Source organism: Phyllobates terribilis, unplaced genomic scaffold (genome assembly GCF_046119375.1).
Source record: "Phyllobates terribilis strain yellow unplaced genomic scaffold, ASM4611937v1 Scaffold_5__5_contigs__length_657084704, whole genome shotgun sequence".
Lineage (NCBI taxonomy): Eukaryota > Metazoa > Chordata > Amphibia > Anura > Dendrobatidae > Phyllobates > Phyllobates terribilis.
The window spans coordinates 165,980,183-166,002,136 of record NW_027362765.1 but is presented as its reverse complement, the minus strand read 5'-3'; the positions used below and the strand labels follow the sequence as shown (position 1 = coordinate 166,002,136).

Sequence of the window (21,954 nt, the reverse complement as noted above, 5' to 3'; positions counted from 1 at the left end):
GAAACAAGGTAAAGTGCAAGTGCAAAAAAAGGGGGGGGGGGTTGTTTTAAGTATGTGGAAAGATTAGCATCAAAGTAGCAGCACAACACAAGAATATTTTACAAACAGAAGTTCAAATATTGGAGCATATAGCCCATATATGCTATAAGTAAGTCAGCAGATAAGTACAAGGTATAAAGGCATCAGGCTAATGCATATTAAATGTACTAATTACTAAGACTGTGCATATAGTATAGCTACATATAGGGTGTGTTATGACAAAACATTAAAGCCAGTGGAGAGTACTCACATATAGTAATTCAATAAGTTGATCAGAGGAGGGATGGTGAAGTGTTCTAAGGATAGACCATCAATGAAATAGTACTGGTCAACCCATTTATGGCTGAATGTGCAGTAAAAGCCAAAAGGTGAAAAATTAAACCCAACTGAAAAAATGATTTGCAGCTCCAAATGCATACATCCTTGTGTACATTGTAATGCAGCGACTTGCTGGCATTACGGTAATGGTCCAGGATGTGTTTTACCTGACCATGTACCTTCCCCCTCAGGTGACTGGTCACACGACTGTGACATAGCACAGGTCCTGCGCGCACAGAATGTCTGTCTGATCACATGACTGTGACATCAGCAAGGTCCTGTCTGTGTGTGTGTGTGTGCACAGGATGGATATATAAACCCTGCTTGATGGGAGACAGGTGTGTTCTGTGTGAGAGGCATGAGGCCTGTTCCCCATGTGTGTGGGACACCGTTCTGCCTAGTGAGGCTGAGAGAAGCCTGGCAGCCTGAAAGGCTGAGACTGGATCCTGTGAGTGGATGCTAGTGGCCTTGGAAGGCAGAGGCTTGGTGAAGAGTACTGAAAGGCGCAGGCTGGATGTGAGAGAAAACATACCAGTAGCCTTCGAAGATACGAGGGCTGGAGACCCCCACCTGGGAAGCCTAAAAGCTGAAGTGGTAGCAAACTAAACCTGAAACCGTTAAGACCCTGCAAAAGGTAAAAGCGGTACGTTATATGGACATTGAGATATATGGACATTGTTATAGTTTGCTGAAGCCAAGTGTTATAGTTTACCTTGAGCCAAGTGGGCATAGCTGCCACTGGAAAGGCTCGTGAACATTATGTGTGTGAACAGCGGTTTATGATAACATAATAAACTGCTGAATTGTGAAATACCGGAAGGACATTGCACGTGTGCTTAATTTACCCGGTGCAGCGAGTGTCCCCCAGTATGATGACTAGCGCTGCCTTACATATGGTTCGAGAATGCGGGCAACTGCAGCCCGGTTGCTAGCGGCAACTGCAGCCAGGTTGCTAGGGGCAACTGCAGCCCAGTTGCTAGGGGCAACGGCACAGGACGACGAGTGTGGATTAAAGAATCTGGCTGCAACTCGGTGGGGTTGCGAAGATTGTCGTCGCACTCAAACCTGGTTTGCTGTGGCTCGGCGGGGCTCACGAAGTTTAAAGCATCTGGCTGCAACTCGGCGGGGTTGCAAGGGTTGTCGTCGCATTCAAATCCGGTTTTGCTGTGGCTCGGCGGGGCCACGAAAATTTTCGGGGAGAGCGGTGTAAAGTGTCTAGTGTGTACCGTGATGGCCATGAATGGTGCAGTATCTCCAGACGGAATGGAGAAGGAGTTAGATGACCGTGTGCAATCGCTCTTCGACCATTCCTTGAACTCTCCGGGGGCGCCCTTGTTGTCCCAGAGTGCCCGGGGAGGTGGTAAGAGCTGTTGTGAACTGAGTCCTAAGACTATTGTTGATTTTTCTTGTAAAAATTCCCCTGCCGGTGTGGTTGTTAAAAAGGGGACGGAGTCTAAAAAAGGGGCGGTTGTTCAAAACAGCGTGGAGGATAGAAAATAAAAAAAAATTACTGGTGGTGGGTTGGTACCTCCTAAAAATGACAATGTGACCGTTGATAGCGGGGTAGCTCCAGTAGAAGGGGGTGACGTCAAAGTGGGAGGTGACCTGTTAGTCCACAACACCATGGGGAGTGACACAGACCCCGTAGTTGACGGTGACACTACAAAAGTAGAAAGAGAGTTCAGTCAGGAGGGGCTAGACGAGGAGAGAAAGTCCCCCTCTCGTTGTCAACGGCGTAAGGGCCACAAAAAGGTTGCTCCTGTAGTCCTTTCTGAAAATGAAAATAAAGAAAATGTAGTACTGTGTGCCTTTGTTTCAAGGGTGGATCCTCCTTTAGAGGCAGAAGAGGAGGTGACGTTGCCAGTAGCAACCTCCAGTAAAGTATCAGACAACTATGAAGAGTTGGAGGCAGTTCTGCAGATTCATTACAAGCAGGATGATCTACTGAGACAAAAGGATCAGGAACCGACAGCCCTGAAAGAGGAGGTGGCCAGTCATGACCAAGAGCTGGAGCCTGTCAGGCAGCAGTATCAGAGTAATGTACAGCAACTAAGGAAAAACATGGAGAACGGGTCCTCAGACCAGCTGGGCCTGGAGTCTGAACGGCAGAAAATAAACCAGGTTGTGAGGAACTTGCAGCGAGAACTGGAGGAAAACAGCAAGGAAGTCAACAATTGGAAGGAAAAGTTCCAGAGAAATAAAGACGAGGTTTTTCAGTTGGGGCTTGACAAAGCGGAGTTTGAAGATGAGCTGTGCGAGTTGAAAGATACGTTCTCCCTGGTACACGTAGAGCTGATACAAGTGAAGTAAAAGCTGGATGAGGGACTACACCAGAGGGATAGAGAGCTGTCTGCCTTAAAAGAGGCGCGGCAGGTTGAAGTTTCCGGACGTGACCAAGACCTAAAACGACTGCGCGAACAGTTCAACCGGGAGCTATGTGACTCCAAGAAGGAATATGGTGAAAAGCTCAATAGGGAACTGCAACAAATCAAGAGAGACTATGAGGATCTCCTCAGGGTTAAAGGAAAACTAGAGGATGATAAGGTGGATGCAGAGCACATACGCCAAGTGGTTGAGACCACTCTGCAGGACGCCCGTAATGAAAATGGTGATCTCCGCAGAAAGACCTTAGGTCTGGAAGCTCAGGTGAAGGAGCTGCAGACGTTCTGTGATAATCTCCAGAGGGCAGAGACGTGCCTTAAGGAAAGGCTCAGCAAGATGGAGGCTGAGCAGAAACAGATGGAGGAGTCTATCGGAGAAGCCACAGACCAGGGCCAGGAGTTGGCCGCTGGTGATGGGAGGTATGAAGCAGATACCTCCTCGAGTGATGTGAGCTCGGATGATTCAGTGGATGTAGGAGCCGAGATCAAGGAGCTCAAGGAGTCGCTACAAACCCATTGGAAGCAGGAAGAGCTTAAGAGACGGACCGCTGAGAGGCGAGTGGCGGAGCTAGAGGAAGAAGTTTCCGGGCTCAAAAGTCGCCTGACAAAGTATCACTCAGTGAACGAGGCCTTCTTGGAGGAGGAAAAGGAAAAACATGTTGCACTCACTCCCTTATCCCAAGAGAGGGTGGACCTGAGGAGAGCTAAGAGAGTGTTAACCACACATAAATATGAGATGGAAGTGGTCAAGACGGAAATTTGTGAATTTGTAGCTGTGAGTCAGCTCAGGGGAAGCATACAGGGTGAAGAAGCTGGAGGTCAGTTGTCCCTGAAACCTGAGCTGGTTGATCGTATGGAAACCACTGGTGAGACCGAAACGTTTCGGTACAAGTGCCTCGTAGATGTACCCGAGGATTTGAGGGAAGAATGCACCAGTGAGTCAGTGCATGAGGAGTTTTAGAAGGCCGTGGGAGCCTGTAAGGTGTACTTGACCTCAGAAGCTAAACAGCTGGTGGTCCTGTCCACGACCAAAGTCACAGTGAAGAGGGTGGCTATCCTAAGTGACATGCACTGGTGATGTATTCGCACGAAGCGGTTTCTCCGGTTGAAGACGGAACAAGCCGTTAGACAACTGGAGTTGATGAGGAAAGCTCACAGTAGGCGTGAAGAGGTCATCCGGGTGCCTCATGTTTTGGTGAGGAAGCTCGTTGGGAAAAATGGTCGAGCCATGCAGATGATGGTCAAGAAGTCTGGTGTGGTGAAAGTAAGCAGTCCACGTGATCGTCAGGACTGGATACCACATGAAGACGGCATGGTATCATTCTCCGCTGTAGGAACAGAAGAAAGCCTGGGATATATGCGCATGCTGTTGGAGTACCGAGTGACCTACCTGCGAGAGGTAGAACAGTTGAATCTCGCTAGACTGCGAGTGGATAGACAGCATCACCTGAGTAGCAGAAGATGGCAGCTGTCTAGAAATTATAAGACCAGACAGAGAAAGGGCCCCCTAAATAACAGAACAGCTATAGCTGGAGTTAGGGACCTTTCAAGATGTCCTGAGAGTAGTGGGCATGGGTTTAGAGATAGTGAGACCTCCAGTAACTCAGGTTTGAGCAGCCCATACAAACGACCCAATAGAGGACGGGACAGTACGGAGTCGAACCGGACCTTAGATACCTGGGCATGTGAGTCACACCGCTGTATGACTGACCGCTGGGAGCGGGGGAGACCTGACAAGGTTACGACTGACCGCTGGGAGCGGGGGAGCTCTGACAAGGTTACGACCCGGAAAGGTGACCTGACTAAGTCAGTGACAGTGACAAATGGTAGGTCCCTAAGGAATGGGCTAATGTCGTTGCTAATGTTCCAGGGGCTGAGTAGCACAATTGTAAAGTACATGGTCTCTATGTGAACTGGGGGTTATAATGTCATTGTGTATATTATGTGTTCAACCCCACAAGTTTGAACAGAGCTGGGGGTTATAGTGATTGTGTATATTATGTGTTCAACCCCTCAAGTTTGAACAGAGGGGAGGGATATGTAATGCAGCGACTTGCTGGCATTACGGTAATGGTCCAGGATGTGTTTTACCTGACCATGTACCTTCCCCCTCAGGTGACTGGTCACATGACTGTGACATAGCACAGGTCCTGCGCGCACAGAATGTCTGTCTGATCACATGACTGTGACATCAGCAAGGTCCTGTCTGTGTGTGTGTGTGTGTGTGTGCACGGGATGGATATATAAACCCTGTTTGATGGGAGACAGGTGTGTTCGGTGTGAGGCGTGAGGCCTGTTCCCCGTGTGTGTGGGACACCGTTTGTGAGAGGCCTAGTGAGGCCGAGTGAAGCCTGGCAGCCTGAAAGGCTGAGACTGGATCCTGTGAGTGGATGCTAGTGGCCTTGGAAGGCAGAGGCTTGGTGAAGAGTACTGAAATGCGCAGGCTGGATGTGAGAGAAAACATACCAGTAGCCCTCGAAGGTACGAGGGCTGGAGACCCCCACCTGGGAAGCCTAAAAGCTGAAGTGGTAGCAAACTAAACCTGAAACCGTTAAGACCCTGCAAAAGGTAAAAGCGGTACGTTATATGGACATTGTGATATATGGACATTGTTATAGTTTGCTGAAGCCAAGTGTTATAATTTACCTGGAGCCAAGTGGGCATAGCTGCCACTGGAAAGGCTCGTGGACATTATGTGTGTGAACAGCGGTTTATGATAACATAATAAACTGCTGAATTGTGAAATACAGGAAGGACATTGCACGTGTGCTTAATTTACCCGGTGCAGCGAGTGTCCCCCAGTATGATGACTAGCGCTGCCTTACAACATGCAATAAAAAAATATGTACCCAAAGGTGGACAACCCCTTTAAGGAAAAAACCCTTTAATGGGGCTCTTTGGCTACAGCTCCATCAACACTTTACAAGAATCTACAACATCCAGCATGACTCTACAATCTGCGACTGTTAGACATGCTTGACGTGTTCTCCACCAACAGAAACAAGGAAACCGACTAGCTGACAAAATGCTAAGGCAATATGTATAAGCCATGGATCAAACTGGGGATTTTTCCAAAAATATAGGTCAGAAACCTGAAGCTGAAACACAGATTTCTGCTGCAGTAAGTTCAGCGGGTCCACCCACCAATCATTGTAATTGACTGGAGCTGCTAATCTCTAGTTTTTCTGTGCTGAATCCAATGCAATAAGGTTTTGCAGAATTGCTCAGCACTTACGCTATGTTCACACACATTGGGTTTTTCAGCGTATTTTGCTGCAGATTTTTATGCAAATTTTCAGCTGCGTTTTGCCGTACCAGCAGTCTATGAGAAACCAGAATTCTCTGTTCACACATCTCGTTTTTTTTTTTGCTGCGCATTTTGTGCTTTTGTTGGGTTTTCGGAAAATAGTGCATGTCACTTCTTTCAGAGTATTTTCAGTGTTTTTTCACCCTTAGGAAGGAATGGGTGGAAAAAAAAAACGCTGAAAAAAAGCACCAAAAAACGCAGGTAAATTTTTTCAGCGTTTTTGATGGCAAAATAGAATGGAGTTCTTTTTTTCACAGAACTTTATGTACATGCATAGAGACAGAAGGACAGTGAAAAAACGCATCAAAAAACGCAACCAAACCTGCGTTTTTGACACAGCTGATTTCCTGGCAGAGATCAGTTTTGCTGCAGATTTCTGACTGAATAAAACACAACATGTAGGAACATAGCCTTAGACGTTGAGGGTGAATTAACTGTTAACTTGGAATATACAGCAATCATTATCATAACATGGAGGATAACTGACATTCAGAAAACCTGAGAGGTCATACAATACAGTCCAGAGAGGACCTATACACATATCACAGCGCCATCTGCTGTCTGCCAAGCACAGCCCCTCCAATATAAGCCTGCAGCTGTTGTGTGCTTATACATCAGGAACATGTTGTCTTTTTTAAAATCCACAGAACATTAATGATATTTCACGCTGTATGTGAACAGTGTATTATTGGCAGTTTTTTAGTGGATTCTGTCAGGATTTAAATGCGGAATCTACCTAAAAATCCTGACTGCATCCTGGACATGTGAACATAGCCTGAGCAGGCCAGGGCAGACACCTTCTAATGTAATGTGATGTACAGCTGCTTCGTACATCACAATACATCCATAGGCCAACACCTTACAATAATTTATAATGCCAACACTAGGGAGAGCCACTTCTCATACCTCCTGATGATGTGAAATAAAGTCTTGTATTTCTTCTTCCTTATCTTTAATTATCATTTTCAAAGCCGTGATGTCCTGTGTAAATTCATCCACCATTGTTTTCAGAACTTGATTTTTCTGTATAATCTGTTCCTTTACAGAAGCCTCTCTGGAAAAGCTGTAAAAAGACTTAGGTATCTGTAACTGAAGACAGATGCTAAACAATGGCTGTACTCATAATACTACCAGAAATGCTATAGTACCAACTAAGCAATTGTGAACCACCTCTGTAAAGATGTTTGTATCTACTGTATGTCTATAATGTTAAGAGGGTTGTCCACTACTTTTATATACAGTAGATCAGGGTTCTCCAACTCCAGTCCTCAAGGCCCACCAACAGGTCATGTTTTCAGGATTTCCTTAGTATTGCACAGGTGATAATTGCATCACCTGCACAGGCAATAATTCCATCACCTGTGTAATAGTAAGGAAATCCTGAAAATATGACCTGTTGGTGGGCCTTGAGGACTGCAGTTGGGGAACACTGCCGTAGATGACCTATCCTGATTTGTGGGGTGCTGGGTTTGAGACCTACACAGATGCTATATGAATGACCTATTAATATGAAAGTGATGCAAAACCCCTGTACATAAGCCCAACCTGCCATTTTCTGTGGCACAAGTCGACTATCTTATATGTATTAGGATATCCAGACTCTTCAATGACAGATGATTCTCGGAGGTAGAATCTTGGGAATAGGACCACATCATCCCACGCCATAATCCTGGGAAGAGCACCAGTGTGATGCTCTCTCATTAAGGCCTTTACAAAGCATTGTCCACGTGGTCTCCAATTCCAAACTAATCTCTAGCTATGATTGCGTCCAAGACAAAAGAGAGACTCTTCATAGAAGAGGATAGACTTCCATTCCAGCCTCCACCATGTATCAGGAAACCCTTTGAAAGCAGTGGTGTGAGGTCAATAAAACACCTCTAGTTGGATGTCTGGATCATAACCCAATGTCATCCAAATGCCTTCTGATGGTTTATGTAGACACCGTTGATGCCTTAGGCTTGGTGACGTCCAACTTCAAAGGCAGCAGACGATGGATTACTACGCACCATTTGTCTAACCTGTCGATCCGTCCATGCATAGTTTCATCTCTATGCACTTCTTGTTGTCTTTACAATTAATCATTGTTCTCCCAACCACTGACACACACTGTTGAGCAGTGCTGACATCTTGGGCCATGCACGTAGCATTCTGCCAAAATGATAAACCAATGACTCGGTTGAAGGATTCAGTCAGAAGTTTGCGATAACTGGAACTTCAATGATACAGGAGGCAATGCACTGTCATCAAATAAGACTTTATTCAATTTTTGAGGCTTCATGTGGCTAAAAAAAATCAACCTGGATTTTATGCCTGTCCCACATGCCACAGATTGGAGTTTGGTGCAATTTGCTTAACTTTATAGCTTGTTTTTCGAATGCTTTAAAAAAATAGAAGAGCTTGAAGGTTATTTTTATCAATTAACTAAATGCAAAGTGAATGAACAAAAACAAAATCTAAATCAACTCAATATTTTGTGTGACCGCCCTTTGCTGTCAAAGCAGTTTCAAAACATCAATTCTTCTAGGTGCACTTGTACACAGTCTTTTAAGGAATTTGCCATGGAGGTTGTTCCAAACATCTTGGAGAAATAACCACAGATGTTCTTCTGTGAATGTAGCCTTGTGCAGATTCTTCTGTCTCTTCATATAATCCCAGACAGACTTGTTAATGTTATGATAAGGGCTTTGTGGGGGCCATATCATCATTGCCAGGACTCCTTGTTCTTCTTTACGATGGAGATAGTTCTTAATGACTTTGGCTGTGTGTTTGGGGTCATTGTCCTGCTGAAGAATAAATTTGGAACCAATCAGACGCCTTCCTGATGATATTGCATAATGGATAAATATCTGTTGCATTTAGTTTCCTTGGCTGTCCACAGTATCTACAGTGTTCAACATTTCTCATTTCTTGATGCCTTCAATGCTGAGAAATACAGGCAGATACTTATCCATTATGCAGTACCATCAGGGAAGCGTCTGATTGGCTCTAAACGTTTTTGCAGCAGGACAATGACACCAAACATACAATCAATGTCAATAACAACTATTTTCAGTGTAAAGAAGATCAAGGAGTCCTGGAAGTGATGATATGTCCCCTACAGTGCCCTAATCTCAGCATCATCGAGTTTGTGTGGGATTTGAAGAAGACATGGAAGGATTTGCACAAGCCAGGACTACCCCGCTGCCAGGTTATCCTCCATAATAATGAGCTCTGTATAACCTCACTCCCCCTATTGATTGGCATTAGGGGTGTGGGAGGGTTTATACAGAGCTCAGCAGTCAGAGAAGCGGTAGGTCTGCAGAGGATAAAACTGTGATTTTATCAAAACTGCAGCACCATAAGGTCATGCCGTTGTATAGCAATGACTGTAAATCATGTTTTTCATTGCATCACACAGCACTTAGATAGGTGTCACTCGTATTATATTGTAAATCAATGTTTATAAGCTGTCACATAAGTATTAGTGTTGAGCGAGTATGTTCTGTTAACCCTTTCGCCGAGTATGCTCGGGCCGAGCTCCGAGTATTTATAGCTGCTCGGTGATATGGTTGAATCGCTCCCGTGTGCATGATTTGCAACTGTTTGACAGTTTTGTTACATGTGAGGAATGTGTAAGAAATAGACATTCCTCACATGTAATAAAACTGTCAAACCGTTGCAAATCATGCACACGGGAGCGATTCAACCATATCACTGAGCAGCTATAAATACTCGGAGCTCGGCCCGAGCATACTCGGACAGAACATACTCGCTCAACCCTAAAAAAGTATACAATTTTTGTTTTACCATTTTTTAGGAAATGTAATAGCATACCTTTGTTTAAACTGAGCGAGGTCCATATTATGAGTGTCAATTTCCAAAGAAGTGTTTGCATTTTCTGTGATCAGTTTATAGATCTGTTGGTAGAGAATAACATGATGATATAGTACAGAGCTTACGTCTATCATATTCATTTACAGTAAGTGATCAGATTTAATATAGGTGCGCATTTCTTGTAGTAGAGGACTGAGAGGCCGTCTGGGCCTGTTTTTTTATTTAATGTTGATTGACGGATAGCTGTTTCTAGTTAGGTAGGAGATATGGTCTGATTTAGGAGACTAATCAAGGTGGGATTGAGGGCTGGGGGAGAAATAGAGTTAAGGAAAACGTTTAGCGTTTGAGGGTTGTCAGAGGGAGGATCGTTATATAGTTGTCCAAGGTGTTGTTGAAATAAGCGGGTTTGCATTATTGCTTTTTGTTATATTTTAATTCTGTGATATTTAAAACATTTTCAATAAAAACTTATTATTAAAAAAAAAAAAGAAATTAAAATCCCCCAAAAAAACAACAAAAAAAACCCTTGCCCTATTCAAGTAAATGGGTCTGCAAGGTAAAAAAACAAGACACAGATGACATCCATATTGCGTTCGCGTGCTGCCTGTTTTTCACAGACCGTATGTGACGAGAATCTTAGGAAACATCAATCAGTTTTTTTCCCTCAAAACCAAAGAAATGAGCCGGAGCACAAGTTGGTATACGTGCAATGTGTAAGAGCGCGTTCATACTGTGGCCATTTCACTGACAAAACCCAAGAAAAAAACACAAAATGAGCATAGACCCTGTAGTAAGTAAATGAGTAAATAGCAATAGTACATGTAAATAACAGGGTGCTTCGTTTACACAATTTTTTATAAAAAAAACGGAAACGCCATCCCACCTCAATAAGGTGTACCCAATCGGGATAGTCCTATCCTGTCCCTAGTATTAAAACTTTACCCTGTGTCAGCTGACCTTTCACACTTTTTTGATCATAAATAGTGTCGTACCCTATGTAATTTACATGTACTATTACTATTTATTCATTTACTTACTACAGGGTATATGCTCATTTTGTGTATTTATTCTTGGATTTTTTTTCTCATTGGAGAACAACAGCTGACGTACAGATGGTAAATAAAACAGATGAATATTGGGCCCAGCACACTGATGAACGTTACTCCATTTTTTTGAAATATGAGAAAAAAAATGATGTATGAATCCAGCCTAAAAGTTGTATATGGATCCAAATGTCTACCTTCAATGAGCTTTTTATATAAAAGTCTTCTTATATAGCAGAGATTTTTTTGCCCCCGCTAAGACACGAGCGCCTTGTATGTCTGCTACCTCTTTACCTCCTATACTGTAACTACACGCCTGGTTAAACATCTGGCTTGAAAGGATAGACTGGTTTTAACAATAGTGAGAAGATTTATCTAATATAGCCTGGTCATTTCAGTGCATTTAAGTAACTCTGTTAAGTGGGTTGTCCCAAGTTTGGCTATCTATAAGATAAAGGATACCTTCTGATTGCTGGTGGTCTGACCGCTGGGACCTCCACCGCTTTGAATCATCCCTTCTGAGTGGAGTGGTGGTCGCACGTGTGCATCTACGTTCCATTCATTCTCTATGTTGCTGAGTAAAACGCTCAGCTATCTCATATAATCTAGTGGAGAAGGAATGGAGCAAAGGAGCGAATACTCGAACGTTGCTCCATTTAGATGGGACTGCTGAGAGGCTCATTTTTGGAATTGGTGTAGGTCCCAATAGCTGGATCCCCAGTAAACAATAAGTTATTTCCTACTCTGTTAATAGGAGATCATTTTGAAACTTGGTACAACCCCTTTAAGTTGGGAAAGTAGTTACAAACTGTGCTTTAGTGTTACAATAGGGACTTTTTCATGTATTCCACATCTTTATCATACTTGCCTACAGTCCTGATTTTTCTAGGATAATCTCAAAATCTGGAAAGAGATTAAGCAAAACACGAGCCAAAAGTGGGCACTTTGGGGGCATGTCTAGACATTCATGGTGGAGGGGTCTTAATCTCCAGAATTTACCATTCTAAATGTTTGTAAGTTTATTATCAGCAGCTATGATATATTTTTTTTACAAGTGGAGATTTGTCCGTATGACAGTTCTGAACCACCTGAGGACACGGTAAAACTAGAGAGACAGCACTGTAGGCACCAAGCAGACATTTTTCAACACAGTGATGGGACTTATACTCCACTCAAGGGAAAGCTACTACTCCCCAAGTTCACTGACAATGGACTGCATTAATGATATAAATGCAATCAATGTTCCATGATATTTACATATTCCAGTAAGGTAATTACATCTCGAATTACCAGTATGAAATGTGTCATAGATCAGTGCAGTAATTACCGATTAATGACACTCTGATAGTAATATATGTACAAGTAATGCCAACATTTTGCAATAGTCCACAACTCCTCAGGACGCTTTTAAAGATTATTATTTGTGTTGCTTTGTTAAACGCAGAGATAATGATTAGTAAAAAATCATTAGTGAATCACTTACTAATTATTAAGTCAATTGGCTGGCACCATTGCTGTGATTTCAGCTGGAAGGTGTGACATTTTAGTACCGTGTTTAAAATCAAGGACGAGGAACTTGAAACCTGTCAATGTGTATTATGGCCATCAAAGCTAAGCTTGAAAGGGTTCTCTGATAATAGAAAAAAATAAACTATAAAAATGTCATTAGAAATACATTTCTAAATACATTTAATTAGCAAATCATGCTTGTTTTGTCTATGGAGGTAACTATAGTATGACCACCATCTTATTACACTGACAAAATCCTGCTCTAGAAGGTTAATAGGACAGGAGCCTTGGAGTATGTGCAGTAGGAACCTTTCCTTCCGCTCATTTGTAGGAAGATGTGATCTAATACTGGACATACTGGAGATACCAGGGATGCTAAGGTAAGAAGAGGCTTCTCTCACTGCTGTCCACACTGTCTATCTGATCTAATACTGAAGATACAAGAGGTGTAGAAGTAAAGAGAGTCTGCTCACACTACTGTCCACCCTGTCTATGGGATCTAATACTGGAGATACCAGGAGTGCTGAGGTAAGAAGAGGCTGCTCACACTGCTATCCACCCTGTCTAACTAATCCAATCCTACAGATACCAGGGGTGCTGAGGTAAGAACAGGCTGCTCACATTACTGTCCACACTGTCTGTCTGATCCACTACTGGAGATACCAGGGGTTCAGAAGTAAAAAGAGGCTGCTTGCCTACATATCTGCAGATTAATATATATATAATATTATATATATTATATATATCTATATATATACATATATAAATAAAAATTATTATTATTATTAATAATAATATTATTTTACATGACAGAGTCCCTTTTAAGGGACTCTGTCAGCACAGGATGACTGTTCAAACCAAGTACAGGAGCTCAGTTCTTCATGGCGGGGCCAATAATTTATATACACCTTTCCACCTGCTTGTTTCCCAACTATCTCCACCCTTCCCTGACTATATAAAGCCAGAGCTGTCAATCAAAGAAGAGGGGAGTGGGGTCTAGAGATAGATGGAAAACAATCAGGTTGGAAGGTGTATATGTGTAGCGCCGGCGTCCCTGCCCTCTGCTAGGCAGGGACGCTGTTCCCCTCACCTCTCTGCTCCGTGCCCGGCGTCCTCCTCCCGCTCTGCTGGCAGCGCGCGCTCCTTCCCGGCCACTGTGCTTAGGGTGCGCGCGCGCGCTCTCCCTCCCTCTTAAAGGGGCCGCGCGCGCCGTCCGAAGGAGTCCCCGGCCAATGGCCGGAGGACTTCACCATATATAAGGCACCTCCTCCAAAATGGAGGTGCCCGAGCAATGTTGTTGCACTGTTCACTACTCTGCTTCAGCCCTCAGGTCCCGTTGCCAGTTACCTGCCAGATACCTGCCAGATTCCTGCCAGTCTGCTGTCTTATTCCTGCCTGATATTCTGCTACCTGCCTGCTAGCCTGAGGTCCGACGGTCTGCCTTACTACTCCTGTCAGTCTGTCTAAGGACCAGCTTGCCCGCTCACCTGGGAGCGCACATCAACTACCTGCCTGCTTGCCTGAGGTCCGACGGTCTGCCTTCCAACTCTTGTCAGTCTGTCTATGGACCAGCTTGCCCGCTCACCTGGGAGCGCACATCTGCTACCTGCCTGCTAGCCTACCTGGAGGCTCTGCCGTCACGTGCTGTGACCACCTGCCTGTCCAGTGACTCCTGCCCGCTCACCTGGGAGCGCTCATCTGCTGCCTGTCTGCTAGCCTACCTGGAGGCTCTGCCGTCACGTGCTGTGACCACCCGCCTGTCCAGAGACTTCTGCCCGCTCACCTGGGAGCGCTCATCTGCCGCCTGTCTGTTGGTCTTCCTGGAGGCTCCGCCGTCACATGCTGTGACCACCCGTTTATCCAGAGACTCTCGCCTGCTCACCTGGGAGCTCACGTCTACCATCAGCCGCCACAGGTCGTACCAACCCTTTACCCAGAGACTGCCCCGGTCACTTGCCGTGACCATCTGCCCGTTCATCCAGAGACTGCCCCGGTCACTTGCCGTGACCATCTGCCCGTTCATCCAGAGACTGCCCCGGTCACTTGCCGTGACCTCCTGCCCGTTCTTCTAGAGACTGTCCCGGTCACCTGCTGTGACTGCCTGCCTGGTCGCCACCCGCTCCCTTACAAGGACCGCCCCCTTGTATAGTAGCTCAGAGGTTCCGCCTCCCAGACCCGTTACAGTTTGCTCGGGCCATGGAACCCGGTGGCACCCAAGCTCCCTCGCTCTCGGACCTGTGTCATGAACTGTCCCGTCAGAGGTCCCAACAGGAGGCCATCCTGGGTCACCTGCGGAATGTCAATTCTCGCCTGGACACTCTGACTGCTCCGCCAGCAACCTCCGCCAGTGCCATGACTCGCAATCCGGCAGCTCCGCTGTCCACTAATACCATGGTATCCTACCCCGGACCCCGGCTTTCTGCACCTCCTCGCTTCGGAGGCAACTCCACCCAGGCTCGGGGCTTCATAAATCAGTGCACCCTGCACTTTGAACTCCTGTCCCACCAGTTTAACTCCGACCGGGCCAAAATTGCCTTCATCATGTCCCATCTCACCGGGGAGGCCCTGGCCTGGCTAAATCCTCTATGGGAGAGAGGAGACCCCCTGGTGTCCGACTTGCCTGCCTTTCTCATGGCTTTCCGGAAAGTCTTCGACGAACCCGGACGGAAGACCTCATCCGCATCATCACTGCTACGCCTCCATCAGGGAAGTCTCACCGTGGGCCAATATGCCATACGGTTCCGTACCCTGGCCTCGGAGCTGGCCTGGGATAACGACGCTCTGGTATCCGTCTTCTGGGAGGGTCTGTCCGGCCGTATTAAAGATGAACTTGCCGGTCGGGACATTCCTACCACTCTCGATGACCTAATAACTCTTGCCACCCGGATTGACCTACGGTTCCAGGAGCGTGCCAAAGAGGTCACCCGTGAGAGGAGGTTTCCACGTCTAGCTCCTACTTTTCAGAAATCCGTCTCTCCCCAGGTACACTCTCCTGAGCCTATGCAGGTCGACCAGACCAAGATGGTCAAAACCCGTCAGGACTTACGCCGTGCCGAGGGGAGCTGCTTCTACTGTGGCAGTAAGGAGCACCGGATCCGTGCCTGCCCGGAGAGGTCGGGAAACGCCTGTGTCTAGGTTCGCTCAGAGAGGTCGACCTAGACAAGAATAAATCCTCTCCATCTCTGCTGCTGTCAGTCTCAATTGTCTGCGGGGAGAACCGTTATTTCGAACTAGCCCAACTTGACTCTGGAGCAGCCGGGAATCTTATTTCACAGTCCCTGGTAGAGAAATACCGCATCCCCACCAAACCTCTGGCTGTACCCTTGTCTGTTGCTGCCGTGGATGGGGGTCTCTTACCACGCCCCATCCAACTCATCACCGAATCCATTACTCTGCAGGTGGGAATGCTGCATTCTGAGAGTATCTCCTCTCATGTTCTGCCTGGACTCTCTCACGCCCTCTTGCTAGGTCTACCTTGGCTCCAGAGACATGCACCCGTGCTTGACTGGCAGACCGGAGAAGTCCTTCGCTGGGGACAGGACTGCCATAAGACCTGTCTGGTTCCCGTCCATCCCGTCCGTCCTTCTCCTACCCCAGCTAATCTACCTGGACTTCCGATTCCTTATTGGTCTTATGCTGATGTCTTTAATAAAAAGGAGGCAGAGACACTACCCCCTCATAGACCATACGACTGCCCTATCGACCTGTTACCTGGTACTACTCCTCCCCGTGGGCGTATTTATCCATTATCCGCTGCTGAGACCCGGTCGATGTCCGAATATATTGAGGAGAATCTGGCCAGGGGATTCATCCAGAAATCTACCTCCCCGGCGGGAGCAGGCTTCTTTTTCGTCAAAAAGAAGGACGGCTCTCTCCGTCCCTGTATAGACTATAGAGGCCTTAACCAGATCACGGTGAAGAATAAGTACCCCCTTCCGCTCATTCCGGAGTTATTTGATCGTCTGAGGGGGGCTAGAATCTTCACCAAACTGGACCTCCGTGGGGCGTACAACCTGGTTCGTATCCGTCAGGGGGATGAATGGAAGACGGCATTCAACACCCGGGACGGCCACTATGAATATCTGGTAATGCCCTTTGGTCTCTGTAACGCTCCTGCCATCTTTCAAGAGTTGGTCAATGACATCTTCCGGGACCTTCTCTACTCCTGCGTAGTGGTGTACCTGGAGGACATCTTGGTCTTCTCTCCGGATCTCCAGACTCACCGGAGGGACGTTCGTCAGGTCCTTCTCAGGCTCAGGCAGAATCACCTCTTCGCTAAATACGAGAAGTGCCTCTTTGGGCAGACCTCGCTTCCGTTTTTGGGCTACATTATTTCTCAGACCGGCCTACGAATGGATCCAGAGAAACTGTCTGCCATCGAGAAATGGCCTCGACCGGAGGGGTTGAAGGCCATTCAGCGGTTCCTGGGCTTCGCCAACTACTACCGCCTCTTCATACCGCACTTCTCTTCCCGGACTGCCCCAATTTCCGCGCTCACCCGTAAGGGTACTAATCCCAAAGAGTGGCCGCCCGAAGCAGAGGAGGCCTTTCTTTCCTTAAAACAGGCCTTCTCTTCCGCCCCGGTGCTGCATCGCCCGGATGGCAACAAGCAGTTCTTCCTGGAAGTTGACGCCTCCTCCTCTGGAGCCGGAGCGGTACTTACTCAAAAATCATCTTCCGGGAGGATGGTAACTTGCGGCTTCTTCTCTAAACTCTTCTCCTCCTCAGAGCGCAATTATTCCATAGGAGACCGAGAGTTATTGGCCATCAAACTGGCATTGGAGGAGTGGCGTTACCTGCTCGAGGGGGCTCTTCACCCGGTAATAATTTACACTGACCACAAGAACTTGGCTTACCTCCAGCATGCCCAGAGACTTAACCCGCGCCAAGCCCGGTGGTCCTTGTTTTTTGCTCGCTTTGATTTTGTTCTTCATTTTCGCCCGGCTGACAAAACGTCAAGGCGGACGCCTTGTCTCGATCCTTTCTGGTGTCTGATCTCGAGGAAGATCCGAAACACATCATCGATCCCGCCAGAGTAATGCAGGTGGCTCCCGTGAGTCTAAATCGTCTCCCTCCCGGAAAGACGTTCGTATCAGTACCTGATCGGGAGAAGATCCTTCACTGGGGTCACTCGTCTAAACTGGCTGGCCACGCCGGTCAGAAAAAGACCCTCCAGCTTATTACCCGGCACTACTGGTGGCCTACCCTGCACAAGGACGTAATAGACTTTGTTTCTGCCTGTGTGTCCTGCGCCCGCAACAAGGTTCCGAGACATCTGCCAGCCGGTCGCCTCCTTCCGCTTTCTGTACCTGCTGCCCCCTGGCAGCATATAGCAATGGACTTTATAACTGACCTCCCAGTCTCTGCCGGTTGTACGGTCATTTGGATGGTCGCTGACCACTTCTCCAAGATGGCTCATTTCGTTCCCCTGCCAGGCCTCCCGTCTGCACCCGAGCTAGCGAAAGACTTTATTCGTCACATCTTTCGTCTTCATGGCCTGCCCCTCCACATCGTGTCGGATCGTGGGGTACAGTTCACCTCACGCTTCTGGAGAGCCACTTGTAAACTGCTAGACATCACCCTGGACTTCTCTTCCGCTTACCACCCACAGTCCAATGGTCAAGTGGAGCGGATCAATTAGAACCTGACCAGTTACCTCCGGCACTTCGTTAATGCCCATCATTCAGACTGGGTGGATCTCCTACCATGGGCCGAGTTCTCTTATAACAATCACGAGAGCGAATCCTCCTCCAAATTCCCGTTTTTTGTAGTCTTCGGTCAGCATCCTCGGATTCCTTTTCCTGTCTCCACCTCTGTGGACAACCCGGCTGCGGAATTTCTCGTTAGCAAATTTTCCTCCATTTGGGAGAGTACCCGATCCGCACTCCTTCAGTCGTCCGAACGGATGAAAAGACACGCTGACAAAAAACGCCTGGATCCTCCACAATTTCATCCTGGAGATAAAGTCTGGCTCTCATCTAAATATGTCCGACTCAAGATACCTTCTTACAAGTTAGGGCCTCGGTTCATCGGTCTTCTGGAGGTCATCAGTCAGATCAACCCGGTGGCCTATAAATTGAAACTCCCGGCCAACTTACGGATCCCTAACTCCTTCCATGTATCTCTCCTCAAACCTGTGGTACTTAACTCTTTTTCCAAGTCTACAGGTACGCCTCCTGCTCCGGTTTCTGCTGAGGACGAGTTTGAGGTAGAGAACATTCTTGCCACCAAAAGGGTAAGAGGAAAGACCTTTTTTCTAGTAGATTGGAAGGGGTTTGGTCCTGAGGAGAGAACGTGGGAGCCCCGGGAGAACATCCATGCCCCGCTCATCCTTGCTAAATTTCTGTCTGGCCTAAAAAAGGGGGGGGCTAAAGGGGGGGGTACTGTAGCGCCGGCGTCCCTGCCCTCTGCTAGGCAGGGACGCTGTTCCCCTCACCTCTCTGCTCCGTGCCCGGCGTCCTCCTCCCGCTCTGCTGGCAGCGCGCGCTCCTTCCCGGCCACTGTGCTTAGGGCGCGCGCGCGCTCTCCCTCCCTCTTAAAGGGGCCGCGCGCGCCGTCCTAAGGAGTCCCCGGCCAATGGCCGGAGGACTTCACCATATATAAGGCACCTCCTCCAAAATGGAGGTGCCCGAGCAATGTTGTTGCACTGTTCACTACTCTGCTTCAGCCCTCAGGTCCCGTTGCCAGTTACCTGCCAGATACCTGCCAGATTCCTGCCAGTCTGCTGTCTTATTCCTGCCTGATATTCTGCTACCTGCCTGCTAGCCTGAGGTCCGACGGTCTGCCTTACTACTCCTGTCAGTCTGTCTAAGGACCAGCTTGCCCGCTCACCTGGGAGTGCACATCAACTACCTGCCTGCTTGCCTGATGTCCGACGGTCTGCCTTCCAACTCTTGTCAGTCTGTCTATGGACCAGCTTGCCCGCTCACCTGGGAGCGCACATCTGCTACCTGCCTGCCAGCCTACCTGGAGGCTCTGCCGTCACGTGCTGTGACCACCTGCCTGTCCAGTGACTCCTGCCTGCTCACCTGGGAGCGCTCATCTGCTGCCTGTCTGCTAGCCTACCTGGAGGCTCTGCCGTCACGTGCTGTGACCACCCGCCTGTCCAGAGACTTCTGCCCGCTCACCTGGGAGCGCTCATCTGCCGCCTGTCTGTTGGTCTTCCTGGAGGCTCCGCCGTCACATGCTGTGACCACCCGTTTATCCAGAGACTCTCGCCTGCTCACCTGGGAGCTCACGTCTACCATCAGCCGCCACAGGTCGTACCAACCCTTTACCCAGAGACTACCCCGGTCACTTGCCGTGACCATCTGCCCGTTCACCCAGAGACTGCCCCGGTCACTTGCCGTGACCATCTGCCCGTTCACCCAGAGACTGCCCCGGTCACTTGCCGTGACCATCTGCCCGTTCATCCAGAGACTGCCCCGGTCACTTGCCGTGACCATCTGCCCGTTCATCCAGAGACTGCCCCGGTCACTTGCCGTGACCTCCTACCCGTTCTTCTAGAGACTGTCCCGGTCACCTGCTGTGACTGCCTGCCTGGTCGCCACCCGCTCCCTTACATGGACCGCCCCCTTGTATAGTAGCTCAGAGGTTCCGCCTCCCAGACCCGTTACAATATGAATTATTGGCCCCGCCATGATGCACCGAGCGGCGGGACTTAGTTTGAACAATCATTCTGTGCTGAGTCCCTTTAAGGTTCTCTTTAAGATTGAACTTAGTATTTTAACATGACCAGAACCAAGTAATACTCACAGACTGGAGGAGATCTTGGCTTTCTTTTTTCTTATCTTCCCAGACAGAAGTGTGGGGTTCACTTCTGATTATTACCTGTTCCTCAATTTTTTTGTGCAATGCAACATTTGACTGTTCCAGGAGATAGCAATGCTTCATGAAATCAGCAAGTCTGTCATTGAGCTGTTTCATTGTCTTCTTTTGATCAGTTGTTGGGAAACCATTCTCCGTTGACATAATGACCAACTCTTTCAATCTGAAATTCAGTCAAAAATGAAAGTATAGGAAATAAAGCGTTTGTTTAGTTGTTTAATTAAGAAACATTTCCATGCACAGTACAGACCAAAAGTTTGGACACACCTTCTCATTTAAAGATTTTTCTGTATTTTCATGACTATGAAAATTGTACATTCACACTACCTCTTGAAGCTCATCAAGAGAATGCCAAGAGTGTGCAAAGCAAAAGGTGGCTACTTTGAAGAACCTAGAATATAAGACATATTTTCAGTTGTTTCACACTTTTTTGTTAAGTATATAATTCCACATGTGTTAATTCATAGTTTTGATGCCTTCAGTGTGAATGTACAATTTTCATAGTCATGAAAATACAGAAAAATCTTTAAATGAGAAGGTGTGTCCAAACTTTTGGTCTATACTGTATCCTATTACAGAATTCTCACAAAATGGACAATGTCTTCTGCTCAGAAGAATGGTTACACAGTGTCTCTCCCTCTGGAGAACCTGTGCTGTTCTGTATTACACAGACAACCTATTGACTTGAATATACATTGTGTAATGCTTCTTTTCTACTGCGGTGACCCTACAGGAAAATAAAACACGTGCTTCCAAATTTTCTTACAGATTACAGCAGATGTCTGGGTTCCCAACAGTGGTGACACGTTTGTAATCGACTTATTGCCAATGGTCCTTTCTAAAGCTAGCCAAACACCTACAAGTAACTGTCTGAGCAGCCAGAATGTGGTGAATCAATTTTCCATTGGATCGTTTGGACAAACAATCCATACTTCAACATTCCAGACATAACTGGCAGATAAAAAAAAGTGCAATACGCTTATACTACAGTACAGACCAAAAGTTTGGACACACCTTCTCATTTAAAGATTTTTCTGTATTTTCATGACTATGAAAATTGTACATTCACACTGAAGGCATCAAAACTATGAATTAACACATGTGGAATTATATACTTAGCAAAAAAGTGTGAAACAACTGAAAATATGTCTTATATTCTAGGTTCTTCAAAGTAGCCACCTTTTGCTTTGATGACTGCTTTGCACACTCTTGGCATTCTCTTGATGAGCTTCAAGAGGTAGTCACCAGAAATGGTCTTCCAACAATCTTGAAGGAGTTCCCAGAGATACTTAGAACTTGTTGGCCCTTTTGCCTTCACTCTGCGGTCCAGCTCACCCCAAACCATCTCGATTGGGTTCAGGTCTGGTGACTGTGGAGGCCAGGTCATCTGGCGTAGCACCCCATCACTCGCCTTCTTGGTCAAATAGCCCTTACACAGCCTGGAGGTGTGTTTGGGGTCATTGTCCTGTTGAAAAATAAATGATGGTCCAACTAAACGCAAACCGTATGGAATAGCATGCCGCTGCAAGATGCTGTGGTAGCCATGCTGGTTCAGTATGCCTTCAATTTTGAATAAATCCCCAACAGTGTCACCAGCAAAGCACCCCCACACCATCACACCTCCTCCTCCATGCTTCACGGTGGGAACCAGGCATGTAGAGTCCATCCGTTCACCTTTTCTGCGTTGCACAAAGACACGGTGGTTGGAACGAAAGAT

General features: G+C 47.0%; 1 protein-coding gene across 3 annotated transcripts in view; it reads right to left on the bottom strand.

Annotated features, from left to right (window-relative positions):
* The window catches only part of KRT222 (keratin 222), an 86,247-nt gene that overhangs the window by 44,074 nt on the left and 20,219 nt on the right, over nt 1–21,954 (bottom strand). For all 3 annotated transcript variants that reach the window (XM_073683345.1, XM_073683344.1, XM_073683343.1), the window contains 3 exons: nt 20,166–20,400; nt 9,859–9,941; nt 6,952–7,108 (listed from right to left, as the gene is read on the bottom strand). In XM_073683345.1, the coding sequence (XP_073539446.1) occupies nt 6,952–7,108; nt 9,859–9,941; nt 20,166–20,400 (475 nt within the window). The remainder of the gene's footprint in view (nt 1–6,951; nt 7,109–9,858; nt 9,942–20,165; nt 20,401–21,954) is intronic.